This window comes from Heterocephalus glaber, unplaced genomic scaffold, assembly GCF_053883595.1.
Source record: "Heterocephalus glaber isolate CG9 unplaced genomic scaffold, H.glaber_assembly_v1.0 deba00001757, whole genome shotgun sequence".
NCBI lineage: Eukaryota > Metazoa > Chordata > Mammalia > Rodentia > Bathyergidae > Heterocephalus > Heterocephalus glaber.
Window position 1 is genome coordinate 2286655 of NW_028258454.1, and position 19429 is coordinate 2306083.

Genomic DNA, 19429 nt, shown 5'->3' on the forward strand with positions numbered 1-19429 from the left:
TTATAACACTGACATATTATTCTGTGAAAACACGTATCTTTGCTTTAAAACATTTATATATATTTTATTTTATTTTATTTTTTTAATGTTTAAAGCTCATTATTTAGGCTATTTAGGCAGTATACTTATGTTGAAAATGGAGGCGAATTTTTCAATTGCTTTTTTAAAAAAGTAAATAGTAATTAATAAATTTACTGTTATACTCAAAATCGTCTACGTTTAAGGTTAGAATCTTCGCCAGTAGAAAGGAGCTGCTCGAAATTGTAAATGGTATTACGAAGAATTGCAATCTCTTTGTTTTTGTCTTCTTGAAGATGTTGAAGCTTCCTTCTGTAGATACTCTGTGGGGAAATAGTAGCATCTAGATATGGTTTTGATTTAGTCTGAACTCTTGCTAGTTTGGCATCAAACTCCAGCTGTAGTTTATTTCATCTTGCTTTTCTTTTTCTTGAGTTATTAACTTTGCATTTAACTCTGAGATTTCCATCTCCTTTTTCTTTATTAGATCTTTGTATTTTCTTCATTTAATTCAACTTTTCTGCATATCTTGATAAAGTTTGTTGGTTTCTCTTATGTTCTTCCTCTTTGATTTTCATTTCATGTTTAAGTTTGGCAATATTATTCTTATATTCCTGTTTGAGACATATCAGCTTTTCGCTTGTCATATCAGCATTTCTTTTTAGTCGTTCATCTTCACCTCTCAAATTGTGTTGATATTCAGTGGTCTGTTGTAGCCCTTTTATCATATCATGAAGAACAGCACATTCTTTTTTAATTGAGGCTTCCTTTGTTTGCATTACTTTTAATAAACAAGTACTCTTTTTCCAACTGAGTTTCCAGTATGTTATTCTTCCCACTAGTTTCTATCATTTTCTTTTCTATCTGTGAAAAATACTTTATACGTTTGCCAATATTCACACTGCTAATCTGTTTTCTACATTCTTCACTACTTTGATCCATGCTTGAATTGCTCTTGTTCCTGGTTCCTCAAAGTCTTCCCCGCTTCAATTCTATATGTATTTTTAAATAAAGAGGAAAATTAAAAGCAGTAGGAAGTAGGGCGACAGATCTAGGGAAAGGAGAGGGAGGGGAGGGAAAGGGGATAAAAAAAGAGATATGTTATGGACACGTACCAGCTTCCCATTGGGAATATAATCATTGTGTACTGCAAGCTTGTACTAATAAAAATAAAAACTGGAAAAAACTTATCACACACACACATATATATATACACACACACACATATGTATACACACAAATCATGTCCCACATAACAGCATCTCAGACATGGACTCCTGTGATGGTAGTTCCAAAAGATTATATCACCTAGTGATGTAAAAGCCATCTTAGTTTGGGTGAATACACACTGTGATGTTCACACAAGGTTGCCTAAAGATGATTTGCTTTTTTATTTTGAGTTTCTCATACAAGAGAAACATGCAATATTTAACTTACGTGTCTGATTTCACTTAGGATTATGATCTCAAGGTACTATACATTCATTTTCCTACAAATGATTCAAATTCATCCTCCTTTATGGCTGAGTAGTACTTTTATCCATCTCTCTGTCTATCTATCTATTTATTACACAGTTTTTTTTTTATCCATTCATCTGTTGATGGATCTTTAGGCTGCTTCCAAGATTTGGTTACTTCAAGTTGTGCTGCTAGAAATACAGGTATGCACATATCACTGTAATGTATCTTTAACTCTTTGGAAAATGTCTAGAAGATGTACAGCTGGGTTGAATGAAATTGCTATTTTTAATTTTTTGGGAATCTCCATACTTATTTCTGTGGTGTTTATACTACTTTACATTTTTGCCAGTGATGCAGAAGGGTTCCTTTTCCCCTAGAACCTCACCAGCATTTGTTTTCTAAGTTCGTGGCAATAGGCCTTTTTTTGTACTAAAATGGAATCTCAGTGTTTTCAGATGTGCCTATTCATTTCAATTGCCCAGTTTTTGATTGGGTCTTTTATTTTGGGAGGTTTAATTTTTTTAAATTTATTTAATTTATTTTAAATTTAATTTTAATTTATACATTGTAGATACTAATTCTCTGTTCAAAGAGTAGCTGGCAAAAATGTTTTCCCATTCTGTAGGTCCTTTCTTTATTCTTTTGGTTGTTTCTTTTGCTATACAGAAGTTTTTTAATATGTGATCCTATTTATTAATTTTTCATGTTATTTCTTTTCTGTTTTTTAAAATTAATTTTATAGGGCTGGGGATTTAGCTCAGTGGTTCCCCCGCCTGCCTCACAAGCGCAAGGACCCGAGTTCGATCCCTAGTACAAAAAAAAAATTTAATTTTATTGGTACATTTTAGGTATACAGTATAATGACATTCATCATTGGAAATTTTCACCTTTGTATAATCTCTCTTGGTTCTTATTTTTTCCCCATTCCCTGCCCTTCAACCCCTCCATCCCTCCCTATTTACAGAGACTTTGTGTCCATTTTTTCATTTTCTCATATTCCATTCACTTCTTTCCTTTCCCCCACCCTTCCCACTTCCCCTTCACCTTTGCCCCTTTTCTTCCTATTTCACATTATCTGTTATCCTTTTTAGTCCTTATTTACACTTTCATTTTCTCACACTAGAGAAACTATTCAGTTTTTATACATGTGTGTCCTGTTTATTCCACTTAAGAGTATCACCTCAATGTGCATCCATTTAGCTATGTCTCTAATTTCTCATTTTTATGGCTGAGTAGTACTCCAGTTTATAAAAAACCCACATTTTCTTTATCTAGTCTCCAGTTGATGGGCATTTGGGCTGCTTCCAGGTTTTAGCTCTTACAAATTGTGCTGCTATCAACATGGGTGCACATATATCACTGTGGTATGATTCTTTTAATTCTTTGGGGAAGATACTCAGCAGGAGAAAAGCTGGGTCAAATGGAACTTCCATTCCTAGTTCTTTGAGGTATCTCCATACTGATTTCCACAGTGGTTGCACCAATCTGCACTCCCATCAGCAGTTGAGCAGTGTTTCTCTTTCCCCACAGCCCTGCCAGGATGTCATTGGTTGATTTCATGATAGCAGCCATTCTTTCTGGGGTGAGGTGGAATCTCAGTGTTGTTTTCATTTGCATCTCTTAAATGACCAGTGATGTTGAACACTTTTTCCTGTGTTTCTTTGCTATTTCTACTTCTTTGTCAGAGAAATGTCTGTTCATTTTAGATGCCCATTTTTGGATTGGGTTTTTAAGTTTGAGAGGTCTGATTTCTTTAAGTTCTTTATAGATTCTAGATAGTAGACCTTTGTCTTAGGTTCAGCAGGTGAAAATTTTTTCCCAGATTGTGGGTTGTCACTTCACACTGTTGGTGGTTTCTCTTACTGTACAGAAGCTTTTTAATAAGAAGAGATCCCACTTGTTGATTGTGCTAGTTCATGGGCAACTGAGGTTTTGTTCATAAAATCTTTTCCTACACCAGTGTCTTCAAGAGTTCTGCCTAATCTCTGTTCCAGCAGATTCAGCATGGTGAGAGATATAGGTCTAGTTTTAATCTTTGGCAAGTTGAAGCCCAATTTTTCCAGCACCATTTATTAAAGAGGCTATCTTTCCTCCAGTGAGGGTGTTTGACTTTGAATATGAGGTGGCTGAGTGTGTCTGGAGTTGTTTCTGCATTTTCTAATGTGTTCCACTTGTCCTCAGGTCTGTTTCTTTGCCAGTGCCATGGTGTTTTTAGCACAGTAGCTTTGTAGTATAGTTGCATTTGGTTGTGATACCCCCTGCTATATCTCTGTTACCTAGGATTGCTTTTACTATTCTGGGTCTCTTCTTATTCCAAATGAATTTTTGGATTGTTTTCTCAAGGTCCGTGAGGTGTGCTGCTGTGATTTCAATTGGGATTGCATTGAATCTAGATAGCAGCTTTGGAAGTATAACCATTTTCACTGTGTTGATTCTTCCTACCTAGGAGCAAGGGATGTTTTTCCATTTTCTTATATCATCCTCAATCTCTCTTTTCAGAGTGCTGTAATTTTCAGAGATGAGGTTTTTGATTTCTTTTGTTAGGTTGATTCCTAGGTATTTCAGTTTTTTGGATGCTATTGTGAAAGGAATTATTTGCCCTATTTCTCTTTCAGTGAGTCTGTTGTTCATGTAGAAGAAAGCTATTGATTTTTGTCTGCTGACCTTGTATCCAGCTACTTTACTGAATTTGGTTATTAAGTCTAGAAGACTTTTGGTGGAGTTCTTGGGATCTTCTATATAGAGTATTGTGTCATCTGCAAATAACGACAGTTTGACTTCTTCATTTCCTACCTTTATTCCTTTTATTACTTTCTCTTGTCTAATTGCTCTGGCTAATGTTTCCAAAACTACATTGAAGAAGAGTGGTGATAGTGGACATCCTTATCTTGTTCCTGATTTTAGTGTGAAGGATTTCAGTTTTTGACCATTTAGTATGATATTGGCTGTTGGTTTTTCATAGATGGCTTTTATCAGATTGAGGTAGAGACCGTCTCTTCTAATTTTTTGCAGGGTTTTTGTCAAATGCATGATGGATTTTGTCAAATCCTTTTTCTTCATCTATTGAGATGATCATATGGTTTTTGTCCTTGGCTCTATTGATATAGTATATTACATTGATTGATTTGCATATGTTGAACAATCCCTGCATCTGTGGGATGAATCCCACTTGATCAGGGTGTATGATCTTCTTGATGATCTTCTGCATTCTCTTTGCCAGTATCTTATTAAGGATTTTTGCATCTATGTTCATTAGTGAGATTGGCCTATAGTTCCCTTTTTTTGTTGAGTCTTTCTCTGCTTTGGCGATCAAGGTGATGCTTGCTTCCAGGAAAGAATTTGGGAGTATTGCTTCCCTTTCAATTTCATTGAAGAGTTTAAACAGTAGTGGCAGTAGTTCCTCTCTAAATGTCTTGTAGGATTTGGGAGTGAAGCCATCAGGAGGACCTGGGCTTTTCTTACTTTGTAAGCCTTTAATTACATTTTCAATTTCATTGATTGATATTGGGTCATTTAAAATTTTTAGGTCTGTGTTCAACTTTGCTAATTCATATGTATCTAGGAATCTGTCCATTTCTTCTGTGTTTTCTGTCATATTGGCATATAGGTTCTTGAAGTAGGTATTGATGATCCTCTGGATTTCTGCTGCTTCTGTTGTAATTTCATCCTTTTCATTCCTAATTGCATGGATTTGGGCCTTTTCTTTCCTTTTTCTGATAAAGTTGGCTAAGGGTTTGTCAATTTTGTTGATTCTTTCAAAGAACCAACTCTTGGTTTCATTGATTTTTTTGTATTGTTCTCTTAGTCTGCCTTGCATTGATTTCTGCTCCGATCTTTGTAATGTCCTCCCTTGTATGAGCTTTGGGGTTGTCGTGCTCTTCTTTTTCTAGAAGCTTGAGGTTCAGCATCAGGTTGTTTAATGGGGCTCTTTCTGTTTTCCTAATAGGATTATTCACTGCTGTGTATTTCCCTCATAAGACTGCTTTCATTGTGTCCCATAGATTCCGATATGTTGTATTGTCATTGCCATTTAATTTTAGGAACTGTCTGATTTCTTTAATTTCCTCTGTGACCCATTGGTAATTCAGAAGTGTGTTGTTCAATTTCCATGTGTTTATGAAATTCCTGTGGTTTCTTTTGGTATTGATCTCCAATTTCATCTCACTATGGTCTGATAATATACAGGGGATAACTTCAATTCCTTTGCACTTAAACATGTTCTTTGAGCGAGTATGTGGTCTATTTTGGAGAATGACCCATGTGCAGCTGAAAAGAATGTGTATTCCGATTTTGTGGGGTGGAACACTCTATAAACATCTCTTCAGTTCATTTGTTCAAGAGTTTGATTGAGTTCTTGTATTTCATTGTTTATTTTTTATCTAGTTGATCCATATGTGACAGTGGGGTATTGAGGTCTCCCACTGCTATTGTATTAGTGCTTATTTGATTTTTCATGTCCGTTAAGTGTTTGTTTTATATAGTTGGGTGCACTAGTATTTGGTGCATATTATGTTTATGATTGTCATCTCTTCCTCTTTGATTGTTCCCTTTACCAGGATGTAGTGCCCTTCTTTGTCTCTCTTAATCAGTGTGGGTTTGAAATCCAAGTGGTCTGCAAAGAGGATAGCTACTCCTGCTTTTTTTCGGGTTCCTGTCGCATGGAGTATTGTTTTCCACCCTTTAACTTACAGCGTATGAGTTTCTTTTTGAATTAAGTGTTTTTTTTGTATGCAGCATATTGTTGGATTTTGCTTCTTGACCCATTCTACCAGTGTATTTCTTTTGATTGGTGAGTTGAGATCATTAATATTGATGGTTATAACTGATATGTATTGACTTGTCATTGCCATGACTTTTTCTTTTTGTTAGATTCTCCCCCTTTCCATTTAAGTTGTTGTTGTGCCAGATGGATTCATTCTGCTAGGCTTCCTGGGGTAGTGTTCCTCGTCTTTTCCTGGGATATTGCCTAAAATTGTTTGGAGTGCTGGTTAAGGTGCTCTTTGTTATGAAAGTATCTTATTTCTCCATCAATTTTGAAAGATAGTTTTGCAGGGTACATCAATTTGTGTTGCAGGCTGTTTTCCTTTAGGGCTTGGAATATGTCACTCCAAGCTCCTCTTGCCTTGAGGGTTTTTCGTTGAGAAGTCTGCTGTGATTCTGATGGGCTTTCCTTTGTATGTGATTTGTTTTTTTTCTCTAACTGCTTGTAGAACTTTGTTCTTCTGTTGGATTTCTGGAATCTTAACTTATATGCCTATATGTAGATTTTTTTTTGATTAAGGCTAGTTGGAGTCCTATACCCTTCACTTATCTGTATGTCAGGTTCTTTTCCCCTGCTTCGGAAGTTTGCTGCCATCATTTCTGTGAACAGTTTTTTTATGTCATCTGCACTGTCTCCTATTTCTTCATTAACTCTGATTAGTCTTATGTTATTCTTCTTTTCATTGTCCAGCAGCTGCTGGATTGATTTCTCATGGTCCCTTACTATTTTAAAGAAATTTTTCTTTTCCTGGTCACTAATTGCAATCTTATTTTCTATATCTGAAATTATGTGCTCACATTGGCTCATTCTCCTGTGTAAACTTTCAGTGGAGCTTTTCACCTCCTGGAAATCAGTTTGCATTTGTTTTATGGATTCCATTTGTTTCCTATGTTGGGACTCCATCATGTTCCTCAGCTTCTCTATTTTTTATCTGTGTCCTCTCTACATTTATGTATCATGTCTTGCACTGTGGGCACAATCTCTGCTGTTATCTGAGAAATTATTTCTGATTTCATTTTTTCCAGATCGTCTTTTGTTGCTAGTTCAGGTAGTCCAGGTGGTTGAGTATCAGATTGTTCCATCTTGTGTCCCTTTGGGGTTGCTCTAGGCAATCTGGAAGTCTGGTTTTGAGGCTTGTTACTTATGTGCCTTCTCATTTCAATCTGGTGGGGGGTTTCGTGGGGGAGAGGGGTGTGTGCTACTGGTGCCTGTTGCATTCACCTCCTCTGTGCTGTGGGTGGTGGTATGGCAGAAGGCTCCTCCTTGGCACGGTGGGTGGCTCTGCTCCTCAGCTTCTTTGCTTTTTTTGAGATAGGGTCTAGCTGTGCAGTTCAGCCTGGTCTTGAACTCACTGTGTAGTCAGGTTGGCCTTGAAGTCGTGATGATCATCCTCGTCAGCCTGCTGAGTGCTGGGATTACAGGTGTGCACCACTACACCTGGCGTTTCATGTTATTTCTTGTGTAATTGAGATTCCATTTACAAAGGCCTTGCAATGCTTTGTCTTCAAGAGGTTCACCTATTTTTTCTTTCATGTTATTTCTTGTGCAGTTGGGATTCCATTCACAAAGGCCTTGCAATGCTTTGTCTTCAAGAGGTTCACCTATTTTATCTTCAGCAGATTTGGTGCTTCTCTTGTATTATTTGGGTGTTTGCTCTATTTTGATTTCTTTGTGGAGATGAGAAGGAGACCTGGGAATAGAGGGAGCTGGGTGGGTAGGGAGGGGAAGGGGCACTAAAAATGATTAAGATGTGATATGCATATGTGCCAATTCTGCAGACAGATGAATCATTATGTATTGCAGATATATACTAATTTAAAAGAAAACAAGTTTTAAAAAAGGGCAACGTATGAGTATATGTGGAAAAAAATAACAAAAGATCTGCATCATGTTAATTCTCTCTGTGTTGATTCTGTCTGAAGGTTACTTCATAGCTAATCTGTGCTTGTTAAACTGTTTTCAAGGAAAGAGGATATTATTTCAGTGTCCAAACTTCCTTAAACTAAGATTGGATTTGGATTGTTGTTGGTTTTCAAGTATCGTGAGGTTTATTATTAGGTTATGTATTTGAGCTTGCTCTGTTTTTCTAATGCGAGCATCGATTGCAGTAAGATTAGTAGGACTTTTTTTTTTATTAAGTCACATAGATTCTGGTATGCAGTACTGGCATTGTCATCTGATTCCAGCAGTTGTTTTATTTCTTCTGTGACCTATTCAGTGTTCAGCAGTGAGTTATTAAATTTCCATGTGTTTATAAATTATCTGTGGTTTCTTTTGTGATTTATTTCTAGTTTTCAGTGCACAGTGGTCTGATTATGATTTGGATTCTTTGGTATTATGCTGACTTTGTGGACTAATATGTAGTCTGTTTTGGAGTAAGTTTTGTGTGTTGCTGAGAAGAATGCATATTCTGTTGTAGTAGGGTAGAACACTCTGTAGATATTTATTAAGTCCATTTGTTCAGAGGTGTGGTCCAGCTGTGACATTTCTTTGTTGGTTTTTTATTTAGTTGATCTGTTTGTCTGTTTCTGTTTTTTTTTTTTTTTTTTTTTTGCAAATAAATTTAATTTCAGGAACTGAGTTCACCATTTATAAATACACTAAAGCATAGTCCATAGAAATTTACATTAAGTATAGGTACAATATTTTAACAAAATGACAACTTTTTTTTTTCAGGAAAAAATGACAGCTTTTTAAAGAGATCAATATTAAATTGATTCAAAATGAGAAAATGAACCCTTTTTCAGAACACAAAAACTTTGAGGACATATTGATTGTTAAAAGTATCTGACAACTGATATTTCATTCTGTTGTCACTGGGATTCTAAACACCCAAGTAATGGCTGGATCTTCCCTAGCATAAAAAATGTAAATGCTTAAGGCTATTTTCACAACTGCAGTATGACCAGCACCTTCCCTGTTTTAAGAAGCCATCTCCTCTAAAAGGGATCTTAGCCGTAACTGCTCAAACTGGGGGTCCATGCACATGTGTAGGGGATGGCTTCAGAGCACAGCGCTGAACAAGCAGCACAGAGATTGGATCAACAGGTTGTCTGCTGCGAACATTTCATTTTATGTACTGGCTAAATCATAAGCACAAGTTTACAAACTTGGATCCAATTCGGAAGGGCTCATGATACAGAGTTGGGGTACCTCTGAGTTAACTGTGTAAAAACCTGAATACAAAAACCCAGAATGGAACATTCTGGTGATCAAATGACTGACACTCTGCGACACTTCACTTCAGTTTCATTTCAAAAGCCCTGTCCTTGTTAAAGAGTCAGCTTCCAGAATATTCTCTCTGCTCGACGCTTACAGCCTACAGCTGCGAACTGCTTGGTCAGCCTACAGCAGAGGTCTCCCACTATGTGTGTTTGTGTTTATTTAATCTTTTATGTCCCACAGTATTTGCTTTATGAAGTTAGGTACTCCAGGATTCAGTAGATAGATATTTACAAGTGTCCTTTTCCTGTTGGATTGTTCCCTTAACTAGTATGTAGTGACCTTCTTTGCTTCTTGTGATCAGTTTTAGCTTGAAATTTCCTTTGCCTGAGAGTAAAATTGCTGCCTCTGTTTGCTTATGGAGTCCTGGTGCAGAAAATAATGTTTTCCATCCTTTGATTTTTAATCTCTTTTTGAGTTCATTAAGTTTCTTGATTGTTTTTTGGTCCAGTCTTCCAATCTGTGTCTTTTAATTTTGGAGTTGAAGTCATTAACATTGAGTGCTATTACTGAAAGGCATTGATTCATTTCTGTCATTGTGTCCTTTTTCTGCTGATTACTGTATTATTTCTTTTTTGTTTATTGCCTTGCTTGATGGATATGTTCTATAGATGGACTTAATAGGTTAAATAGGATGTCAGATTCTGTTGGAGGTTAGTGTTGAAGGTTTTATGAAGATATTTGGGGATGATGTGTTTGTAGTAGGAGGAATGTCTTAATTCAGGATTGAGGAAGTCTTCAAGGGTGTCAGAACCTGGTGGTAAATTTGTGACTAAAAGGTGGAGAAGAGGCAATGGAAGACAAGGGGATAGGTAAAATAAGGAAAAACAAATAGTATAGACTAGGAAGGACAGTAGGTTAATACAGGAGAAAAAAAGAACTGAGTGAGAACAAAATATAGGAAAAAAACCCCTTGAATTTAAAAAATGGGAGAAACAATTAAAAAATAAGAAAATAGTATTAATAAGAAATGAATTGAGGAATAGGGAGAAGAGATGAGAGGGAGAAAACAATCACTACATCAAAGCAAAAAAAAAAAAAAAGAAAGAAAAAAGAGAAAAGTAGCAAAAAATAAAACCTAACAAAATCTGGTGAGAACTCAGATCAAACACTCCAACAAGAGAACTATGTGTAATCTCCCCATGTCTGCTATACCAGGCCTGAGGGTCCACATGTTCCCTTCATTAGCCCTTTATAGTGAAGGGTGGCAGTTTCTTTGAGCCTGCCTTCTTACTGAAGGCTGTACTTTGGGCATGCTTAACTGCATGCAATCTTCTATCTCTGTCCTGAGATCTGACCAACTCAGTTGAGAGGAGGAAGAGGATGTGAAATAATTTTTCTGACACTGAGCTCTCTTTCAGCTTCTTCCAAAGTCTTATTACTGCTACTTCCCTTTGTGCTGGGTTAAGCTCCATGTTCTTGCTTCAGATATTTTCTGATTAGTTTGTCACCAGATCTCTGCTCCCAGTCTGTGTTCCTTTGAGCTCAAATCTTTTTTTTTTTTTTTTTTAAGTTTTTACAGTTTATTAATCCTCTCATGAAAAACCCGCAGTCACTGCAGACAGGCACTGCAAAATCTTTACTCCTTCGGCTGTTCTCCTAGCTCCAGCTCCCTTTTTGCCAGCACCAACATTGGCCTTTGTGGTGCCCCTGACTTTCTTCATTGTGTTCTTACGTTCCTTCCACTGCTTTCTTGATGTCTTTTTCTTCTCATACAGGCCATGTCTTGCAAGTCTATGTTTGGATTTATGTTTCTTTGCATAATCCAAAGAATCATAAATCATGCCGAAGCCAGTTGTCTTGCCACCCCCGAAATGGGTTCTGAATCCAAATACAAAAATGACATCCGGTGTAGTCTTGTATATTTTGTCAAGTTTTCCCCGAATTTCTGTCTTGGGTACTGTTGCTTTCCCAGGATGAAGGACATCAATGACCACTTGTTTCCTTTGAAGTAGTTGATTGGTTATGAACTTCTGGGTCCGGATAGTTACCGTGTCATTCATGATGGCAACAGATCCTCAGGCAGCCAGGGAGGAAAAGAGCTGTGCTCAAATCTTGAACTGACCTTGTCTCAAGAGCCCCCTTTTTCCAGCCAGCAGAATCTGACATAGTCCCTGGACTTGATTTAGGGTTTCTTTTTTTCCCCCTAATTGTGATGGTGGTCACTGTTTAGGATTTCCTGGTAACAACTTTTTCCAGTCTTTGTGCAAACTATAGGGAAGAGCTCACTCTGGACCAACTGGTCAGTCTCACTCACTTAGCTCTGCTCCAGACATGTGATCCTTGGTGGGTCCATGCCGGTTTCATAGGGTTTATATCTTCTCTGTGTGCGCATGTGCATGCGTGTGTGTGTGTGTTCCCTTGCCCAGTGTTAGGTGTGGTGGTGGGGAGAAGGGACTGGTACATGTAGTCTGTCTGTCCCGGGAGTGCAGCCCCTGGAGTGCTCGTTCATTCCCTCAGACTATTTGGGACTGGAGGGACCTGGGGCAGGAGTGTTTTGTGAACAGCCTTGATATCCCTGCCAGTTTGGCTTTCAGGGACCTGCATGTTTGATTTGATGTATGCGTACATCTTTCAGATTATTTTCTATTTGAGCTTTTGAGTACCTCTTCCCATTTTAGAATATCTGTATTTTTTGGTGAATCTTCTCTGAGTGTCCTTTGCATGACACTTCCAGTCAGCTGTGTGTGTTGGATTAACAGATTGGTTTCCTTAAGGCCAATGGATGCATAGTTAGACCTTTCTTTAAAGAGAGTACTGTATGTGGTTGAGGACCTGGAAGTAAGAGAAATTCTTTCTCCCCAGCCTGAACTACGTGGCGAGACCCTGTCTCAAAAACAAAATCAAAAACAAAAAATATAAAAAATATTCTGATCTAATTTGGTAAAAAGTACGTGTTTTGGGGGTTGGGCATTTAGCTCAGTGGTTCTGCCACCTGCCTCACAAGCACAAGGTCCTGAGTTCGATCCCCAGTACCAAAAAAAAAAGAAAAGTACATGTTTTGTATTTGAAAAATTGAAAACCACATGTGGAAATAGACTAATCTTTAAAAAATTACACTTACTATAAATAAGAATTATCTTTAACAGTCAGTAAACTTTAATATTATCATGTAAACTCAAGTGATTTGGACTTTAAGATTCTATTATTGTCATGTAAGAACTTACAGGACCTTTTACTTTTTGCTAGACCTACCTAGGCTTCATCAGGAAACTTGGTGGGTTCTATGACTTTAAAGAATTGTTGTAAAAAACACGTACATTGATTTTTAAGTATAGAGTTCAGTCGTGTTAAGTGTGGGCAGATCTCCAGGACTCTTTCTTCCTGTAACATTACCATGTGAATTTTAAACTGAATTATTTTACTCAGAATTTCAAGTGCTCCAGGGACAAAGCTTATCTAAGGTGGAGATTGCATATTGGTTTCCTCAATTCCCCATACAGAAGGCTGATCCAAACTCATCAGATGGAAAACTTACCTTCTGTGGCCTTGGAAAGTTTTGTTTTTAAAGAATTTAAAAATTAATCTAGCTTTGAGTTGGCATCTTAGTAACACAGTTGTAGAAAACTTGTATTTACTGTAGTTTATGAATTTCCTAGAGAAAAATCTAATCCTAATATTGAAACTTGATGCACAAACTCACTGTTTGGCTGATCTGTGTTTGTGCCCATCTGTTACTGTGGCACTGTGCCTGTTGTTATGGTATCATGCCAGTGGCACTGAGGCATGCGAGCCAGCACGGATGGAGTGCACTATTCTATATACTAATTAATTTTGAGCTGATGAATCTACATGAGATAGTGTTAACCAAATACAGACAAAGTAATGTCAGTGAAAATAAAATTTATTTTGACTTATGCAGTATATCACAGATGTTTTAGACTACCATTGTGAATAATTATAATTAGTGTTTGCGATGGTTCTGGTGATCAGTTTTCTTTACATAAAAAATTTGAGTTTAAAACATGCAGTAACTTTTCTTGTGGATTGTATATTAGTGAGAAAGTGGGGTAACATTATAAATTGTGGCTTTTTAACTTATAAGGTATTATTTTACAGTTCCACAATATATTCTTAATACTGTATGTTCAAGTTTATAGTAGAAATTGATGGTAGAGTAGTAAATGAAGACTGTTGGATTTTAAAACAAGACTAGTTTAACTCTTTGCTTTGCAGGTCCTTTGTTCTATGATGCTATACCTAAAAGTTGTATGAGTGTAGAATTTCTTTTATATTTTGTAATCCTCTAATTCTATATTGGTCTTTTCTGTCCTTCAGTTTTCTTATCTAGTAAATGTGAACTATAATAGCCACATATGCTTCATAAAGAGTTTGCGTTTCTATGAATATAAGATAGTAAGCAAAGAAATGAGACAGTATTACCAGTTTTGGGAAGCAGTACTACTATCAGGTGGTTAAATAAATTACATGTTATAAATGCATGCACGTTAATGGTAATTAAGTGGTAAATTAGTAATACAGAGAGGGTATAACTTCCATTCCCATATTCTCAGAGGTAATTATAATGAACAAAGTCTTATGTATTCATTTTTAAGATAACAGTATTTAAAAATGAAAGGATTTTACATACACACATGTACATGCACACATATATACACAATTTTCTCTGTATCTTAATTTTTCACTTTATCTTGGAAATATTTTCATACAAGCATTTTAAACTACTTCCCTCTTTTTAACCACTGTATAGTATTTCCTTATATTCTTTTTAATTCATTCCCTTTTTGAAGAGCATCTGATTGATTTTACTTGTAAATTGTAAGCTACACTACAATGTAAATTTTTTACACAGTTGTATGAATTTATAGGAAAAGTTCCTAAAGGTACAATTGCAGATCAGAGTATTTTACATTTTGAAATATGATAGATAATGCTAAATTACCTTCTATGTGGGTTACACTAGGTTTTTCCTGGCCACTGACAGTAAAGTATGTTTTCCTCAGACCTTTGCCAATAATGGTAACATCATATTAGATGTTGTTTACCAACCTTATAGGTACAAAATGTTATTACACTGAGTTCTTATGAATACTGTATATTTAAGTATTCTTATTCATATTTATTGCTTTAGTTTTTCAGTGAAATACTTTTTAGCCGCTTAATAGTTTACATGGAGCATCACTTGGGCAGCACGTTTATTTACATACCGACTATTGAGTATTGCTTAGCGGGGTGTTATTTCAACCAGTTAATTCTTGTCCTGAATAAATTTGATAAAATTGTTGTTTTTACATTTCCTGTTATATTATCTTATAAAATTAATGAAAATTATGCAGTATTTGATTATCTTGTATTTAAATAATTGGACTGGGAAGTGGTTAAAATGTTCTTATAAAAATGCATTTTCCTATGGATCAATTTTTATTGATCAGTCATGGGCTTTTTGTCTTTTGAGGAAATTTGCACTTCTATTGGATGAGTTCCAAGTTAATTTTATCTGTCTTTTGACTTAGTTTATGGAATTTTGTGTGTGTGCAAAAATTTAAGAACCTTTGTTCTTGTATTTGTTAAATTTTTTCTTTTATTCTGAGACTTCTCTGGTCTTTTAGTGTTTTAAATAAAGTGGCATTTTTCCTTTATAGTTCTCTTAATTAGTGAAAAAAAGCTTCTTACCTGTTCCAGACTTTTTACCTCAGCATGTATAAACTCAGCCAAATCAGTAGTTCTATGAGTTATACTTTAAAGCTTTACAGATGAATAGTCACATTCTAGAAGATGTTCTTAATTTCCTGAACAAAAGTAGGACTTATTTCCGCCACCTGCTGAGAGACCAAATAGCTGAGGATATTGAGAGAGAGAATAGCAAATTTGGAGACTTGTGGTGATAAACTTATGATGTCATGGTGTTAGATACATGTGCTCATAATATGTGTACATAGGTGATTTCTGATTCTTAATCTTTATTAGGTTAAGAACGCTTTCTGAGAATCCAGTAAAACTAATTTTTTTTTATTCCTTTAAGGAATTTTAGTATATAGCTTGTTTTCCTTTATTCTTTCAATGAATATTTACTGTTTATGTATTGGGATCTGTGAGGAATTTAATGTACTTGAGAAAACAGCCATGGCGTGCACTTACAGCACTTCACTGGCCTTTAAGACCCATAGAAGTCTTTTGTTATCACCCAGGCTTACGTAACTACATTTTCTATTTTACTTCTTTGTGTACTTCTTATATTATTTTTCTTTTTCTTCTTCCATCTCCCCCGCACTGTCTTTCCTTTATTCCTCCACCCCAATTCATTCCTAGAATGAAAATTTCAAGAGATTAAGGACTTCGATGTTTAGAACCTTTTCCCTAGGATATAGGGGTATTGAGTAAATACAGGCTAATTACATACTTCAGGTGGTTTTTCTTATATTTTTCATCATTGGTGTGTCACATTCATATGGAGAGTCAGATGAAAAAGAATTACAGAGTCTAAGGTTGGAAAGAATTTCAAGATATAGAAGAATACTGGTTAGTGTATGAGTTTCAATGCAGAGGAGTAATCTAAAAGTATTTATGAGATTTTGCATTGGATTTTTAAATCAAGAGGTTGTTTGTTTCTCGTACTGTGCCAGAGGAGCTTTACTAGGGGAGTAAGGGAGAAAAAGATTACCAAGGATTGAGGAAGTGACAACATTATAGACTGCCCTTTTTTAATCTTGTGAATGGTGTAGGAGGAAATACTTATATATACTTGAATAATTTATGGTTCTTATTTTAGAGAGTTAATAGATGGATGAGTAGATGGTTGAAGACTTGAGCAATGGTAGCTGGAGTTTTGTTTTTAATTATTCTTGTACTTACAAAGTGAACACATTGCTCTAGAAGAAGTCTTGAAGGTTCTAAGCTTCATCTAAGGCAAGGATGGGCCCCAACTAAACTGAAAGCCTTAGTGTTGTGCACACAAACTTGCTGTGAAGTGAGCTCCTTTGGCTGTGTAGCACTAGAAAATGGTAAATTCTGACTATAGTTCCCAGCCTTTGTCTGTATATTCATGTTTGCAACTCACAACTTGGAGCAGTGACATCTTTGAGTGATTTTCAAAACATGAAGCGGTACCCAGATTTGAGAATTTTTTTGGCAGAGCTTGGAAAATGTCCACTATTTCCTTTGAAGATTTTGATATACCATTTTTGGGGCTGTACTTCTGATGGGAAATCACTATTCCCCATCACTTTTCCGATTTCAGCATCACTGGATTTGAATTTCAGTTATTGCCTTCTGTGTTACACAACTTCTGGTCACTATTTTGAAGAAAAAGAAAGTAACTTTAAGTAGGGTGACTAGATAATAATAATACTAATAATGTATTTACTGTGTATTTCGAAAACAGAAGAATGGATTTTGAATGTTTTCACCACAAAGAAATGACAAATGTCTGTGATAGATAATGCTTATCGTGATTTGAATAATATGTATGTATCAAAACATCACACGCTATTGCATAAATAAGTACAATTTTAGATCAGTTAAAAATAGATTAATCATAGAAGCTTTACTCTGATAACAAAAAACTGGAAAAAACTTCCAGTTTCTCATTATTGAATGGATAAACTATGTATAGAAGATCCATGTAATTTAAATTATATATATATATAATTTTAAGTGTTACTTTGAAATTGCTTATTGTAAGTATCTTTGTTGCTTGTATTTAGAATCCTTATGGAATGATTGTTTCTCAGAGGTGTCTTCCAGATATAGCTGGTCTTTAGGTTTTGAGTCTCTAATGACTTTGATGCTATCTCATTTTCATTATACCAGGAAGGACAACTGTTTAAATCAATCACAACACCTTAGCCCAAGTGATACAATCAGAAACACCATAGCATCAAGTACATCTTAGAAAATGATAATTTGTGGTAGTTATTAATCTATCACCTTTAACTGTGTGAATTAAGTCAAAATCAAGGACCAACCCAACATGTGTTTATAGTGAATAAACTCTTCAATATAGCAACTTTACCCTTTGGGATGGGGAGTTAGAAGGAGTTGGGGAGAGAGGGATAGATAAGTAGAAGGATAGGAAAAGGTTAGCAGTGAGGCCAGAGGGCAAAGGCAAGAGAAGGAAAGAGAAGAAAAGGAAAATAAAGAAGAAATCTGAATTAGGGCCAGAACAGGAAGAAAAAGGGAGATGAAAAACAATGTGGGACAGCAATAGAGCAAGTGTGAGAGAGGAAGAAAAGAGAAAAGAAAGAAAAAAAAAGAAGAGAAAATAAAAATTTGAAGAAAAGGGTCAAAGGGGAAGGGGAAGTAGGAGGGGTAGGGGAAAGGAAAGAAGGGAATGGAATTAATATGAGAAAATGGAAAAATGGAAACAAAGTCTTTGTAAATAGGGAGGAATGGAGGGGTTGAAGGGAGGGCAGGGGAAGGGGGAAAAACAAGAACCAAGAGAGATTTTGTAAAGGTGCAAATTTCCAATGATGAATATCATTATATTGTATACCTAAAATGTACCAATGATTAAAATGAATAATTGATAATGCAAAATAGGAAGAAAAGGTCCAAAGAGGTAGGGGAAGTGGGAGGGGTAGGGGAAAGGAAAGAAGGGAAAGGAAAAATTATGAGAAATGGAAAAAATAGAAACAAAGACTTTGTAAATAGGGAAGGGTCGAGGGGCAAAGGGAGGGCAGGGAATGGGGAAAAAATAAGAACCAAGATACATCATGTAAAGGTACAAGTTCCCAATGAGAAATGTAAATGTATTGTATACCTAAAATGTACCAACAAACAAATTTAAGGAAAAATAAAAATTTGAAAAGGGCAGAAATAGAAAAAATAATTAAAAATAAGAGCAAAAAAATAATTTTGAAAATAATAAATAAAAAATAAAAATGAAGGGCCTCCTTCAGGGTATTTCTCTGCTGTTACAATAGACAACATGGGCAGCAGTGTGCAGATATAAGTCAATGAGTCTCAGCAAGCCAGTCACAGCCCCGTGAGATTCAGGCAGATTTCTGGCTGCAAGTCCCAAGTTGAGCTCCCTGTCCTCCTGCAGGGTTGAACTCTGCCAGGTTCTACTGCAGGTTCAAGCTGCCCTTCCCCTGAAGATAGTCCAGGTTCCGATGGGAGGAGGTGATCCCTCCAATACCAAGTACAGTGGTCTTGTGTGCCTTTATTGCAGATTCTTTTCACTTTTCCAGTGGGCTTCAGTTTTCACCAAGGAGCCTGAGAGAGGCCCTCTATCTGTTGCTCAGTTCTGCTCTATCTTGTGGAGCTCAGGACAATGGCCTTTATGTCCCCCTGTGCCTTTGTAGTGTGGAACAAGGTAGCGGCACAGCCAGGAGGCCAGAGGTGTGTGTGTGTGGGGGTGCAGGAGCCCGCACTGCTAAGCTGGTCGCTGTGGATGTGGTGAGTGGCCAGGGGTCCTCACCGTCTGGCTGGTCACCGGTGGGCGTGGCACGGGTCTCTGCCCACCTGTCTAAGCTGGTCACTGTCTAATTTAAAGTGTTATCAGGTTCAGTGAAATTGTAGGTAAACCAGTCATAGTAATAGAAAGTTGATCAGAGGTGTTGGAGAAGATGGGGAATATGAAGAGAGAGGCCACACAGGGACCCCTCTAAGTGATGAAAATGTTCCATACCATGATTGATGTAGTGGTTATATAATTTTACATTATTTAATAAACCAAATTGTAGTCTGAGATTGATGAATTTTTTTGACTAAACAAAAAAATAGGTACTGCAGTACTCTCAGACTGGTGAAGGGCTTTTTTCCCCTTTAAAAATTTCAGTCCGTTATAGATGCATACTTCTATGAAATACAATAAAAATTACTAGAAAAATAAAGTTAAAAATCATATTAAATGTAAAGGCCAATTTTTATTAGATTCAGTAAACATAATTGTACGGGCAAATTGCTCTGTCAAGTTTCTAAGTGTGCTTACTCTGAATTTCTGTACATATCTCCTGATTGATTAGTAACCAGTTTGTGGATTGGTGATGGTTCTTGAGCCCATCTT

The 19429-nt window shown here is 36.3% G+C and overlaps 2 protein-coding genes and 1 pseudogene across 4 annotated transcripts in view; 1 reads left to right on the forward strand and 2 right to left on the reverse strand.

Annotated features, from left to right (window-relative positions):
- Ap3b1 (adaptor related protein complex 3 subunit beta 1) overlaps positions 1-19429 on the forward strand; it is a 288476-nt gene that overhangs the window by 19072 nt on the left and 249975 nt on the right. The gene's annotated exons all lie outside the window — the stretch shown is intronic.
- Positions 201-1054, reverse strand: LOC147821234 (coiled-coil domain-containing protein 152-like; annotated as a pseudogene).
- On the reverse strand, positions 10955-11568 carry LOC101716263 (small ribosomal subunit protein eS24). Its single transcript, XM_004870189.4, has one exon. The coding sequence runs from the start codon at positions 11463-11465 to the stop codon at positions 10998-11000; it is 468 nt and encodes a 155-aa protein (XP_004870246.2). The 5' UTR covers positions 11466-11568; the 3' UTR covers positions 10955-10997.